Source organism: Gracilinanus agilis, chromosome 5 (genome assembly GCF_016433145.1).
Source record: "Gracilinanus agilis isolate LMUSP501 chromosome 5, AgileGrace, whole genome shotgun sequence".
NCBI classification, from domain to species: Eukaryota; Metazoa; Chordata; class Mammalia; order Didelphimorphia; family Didelphidae; genus Gracilinanus; species Gracilinanus agilis.
The window spans coordinates 48,287,400-48,289,966 of NC_058134.1; the positions used below are offsets into that span (position 1 = coordinate 48,287,400).

Below are 2,567 nucleotides of genomic sequence, written 5' to 3' on the forward strand. Positions count from 1 at the left end.
TCTTGTATGACTCTAGGTAAGTCACTTACCCCCATTTGCCTCAGTTTCCTCATCTGTAAAATGAGCTAGAGAAGGAAATGGCAAAGTATTCCAGCATCTTTGCAAAGAAAACCCCAAAGACAAATTAGATACAACTGAAAAACAATATACATAGGTACTGATGAGCAAACTCGGCACACTGTCCATCTAATTCAAGAGTCCCTAACCTTTTATTGTGTCATGAACGCTTTCTCAGGACAATATTTTTAAATAATTGAGGGAAATGGTAGGTTTCAGTTAGAGATTAGTGAATTTTAAGATATATTTTTTCATCTCCAAGTTAATCAACTCTGCTAATGTCTAGCCATAGTTCTCTTAGGGATCTGTGGACTGTAGGTTAGGTCTACAATAATGATTCTTCTTTTTAACTCTTATTTTCTTTCTTGGAATCCATGCTGAGTATTTGTTCGAAGCAGAAGAATGGTAAGGGCTGGTCAGCTTGGGTTAGAAGTCTTGCCCAGGGGTCACCTCGCTAGGGAGTGTCCGAGATCGGATTTAAACCCAAGACCAACTGGCTCCAGGCTTGGTTTTCTATCTCCTGAGCTACCTAAGCTACCCCAACGATAGTCCTTCTTCATCCATTTGTCTTTTCCTCTGTAGACAGGCTGCACTCTTGAGTGATTGCGATCCTTATCTAGGAGGTTCTGCATCACTTGAAATGGACACGATGTCCTGGGCAAAGAGCAGTGTCTGAAAGAACCTAATTGTCTTCAGAGAATCCTTCAGCTCAGACTCCGAGACAAGCATCCGCCATGACAGTGCCAACACCCAGCGCACGCATGCGTCTCTAACGTCTCACGTGATATGAATAATCAGCGGGGCACCAAATGAAGTTATCTCTGTCGTTGGTTCTTTGGAGTCATTTTATATGAATTTAATACATGCAGGGGAGTCACCTCTTCTATTTTTATCTGAAATCCCTCACGCTGCCTCTCAAGCCCATTACGGCTTCTTTGGCCCTTGGTGGAAATGGAGAACAGCTGGTCACTCTCCTCCGCATACGCGTCCCTCATAAATCTAAATACAGTCATTAAGTCGCCAGCTATCTTTCCCCCGGCCAAACCCTCCACCCACTCAGAAATGTCGGGAGCCATTTTGAGCAGGGCAGCCTCCATCCTGGGCAAAACCCAAAGAAGTCCGTTAAGTATCGGGGCATCCACAAAACGGGTGCAAAGTACCGTCCTCAGGATAACCCTTTTCTAACTATAAAAGACCGCTAGAATTCCTGTCTGAAGACCCTCGGGGTATGGATCTGACGTAAGAACAACAGGGAAACAGCTGTTTTTTGGAATAATTAGATGGTCCCGGAATGCGAAAGGTAGAGACCCCCACGCAGATCTCTGCCATCTGTCTACTCTGGAGGTCGCTCGAGGCCGGGCTTACTATTGGAAACCGCCTTCCCCGTGGCTTGCAAAGGTCAAGAAAGTGGCTTTTGGTCGGGTTGTAACCTTTAGAGTTCCGATCCTCGGAACATTGTTTTAAGGGAATTACTCTGCTTTGTAATTAGACGCGGGGATGAACATTCTGCTCACATCCCGCCCCAGCCAGCCTTTCATGCCCTCTCGGAGGTTTTCTTGTTCTCCTTGCCAACGCAAACACAATCTGGTTTGGTTTATTTTTACCCCAACTACCCAGGGCTCGCCTGCTTCCTCACAGCCCTAGCTGGGAGCTCATCCCTCCTGGGGACACACCCCGAAGAACGAATAATTGTTTGGGGAGCGGAGGATGGAGGGGAAGGATTCCTTGCTCAGCCTTCAAAGGTTTTCATCTTCTACAGCCTCGAGCCCCAGGACACTCCCAGAATTTCTAAAATGCTCGCAAGAAGTTTTTAATAATTATGGAGGGAAATCAAAATAAATCAACCTGAGTGAAAGCAGAAGCAAGCATCCCCTCCTCCCCCTCCATCGCCTATTCCGGACGCCCCGACCAAGCAGTAAAGCTGTCACACGCTTTCTTCTGGACCCAACACACAGAGCCCCAGAACCACGCCGAGGGTTTTGTATCCAAAGTTGGTTTGGTTGGCAAAGGGGACGAGTTTCCGTAGCTCCGTGGAATCCAGTGTCTCCCATGCCTGTTCCTTATTAAACAAACTTTTCCTGTATTAAGATCTTGACATTAAAATATATGACCCCCAAAGGACAATTTTCAAATTACCTCGCCAGAGTTCTCCACGACTACTGGTTCTCAATGAGCCAACCTGATCCCACTTAGAGCCTCTCCCATATTATTAATATTGCCCAGGCCTGGGAATGATGGGTCACAACCCTGAACTCTTGGCTAGAAGCTCAATCCCCCAGATTGGTTTTTAATGATCATTGCCTGTATTCCAGGGAAATGATGGAAAGTAGACAAATTATGTAGCCTCTAAAACAGGGATTTTTAGCTTTTTTATAGTCACGAATCCCTTTGGAAACAGTCTGGTGAAGCCCCTTTCTCAGAATAGAGTTTTTAAATCTTAAAAATAAAATCTGGCATATAGAAGTTCAAAAGAAATCAATTATCTTGAAATAGTTATCATAATTTTTTTT

General features: G+C 45.0%; 1 protein-coding gene across 1 annotated transcript in view; it reads left to right on the top strand.

Moving 5' to 3' along the window:
- Positions 1–1,348: 1,348 nt before the first annotated feature.
- The window catches only part of LOC123249793 (supervillin-like), a 17,266-nt gene continuing 16,047 nt past the window's right edge, over positions 1,349–2,567 (top strand). Inside the window, exon 1 of the mRNA XM_044678909.1 lies at positions 1,349–1,455. Within this exon, the coding sequence (XP_044534844.1) occupies positions 1,349–1,455 (107 nt within the window). The remainder of the gene's footprint in view (positions 1,456–2,567) is intronic.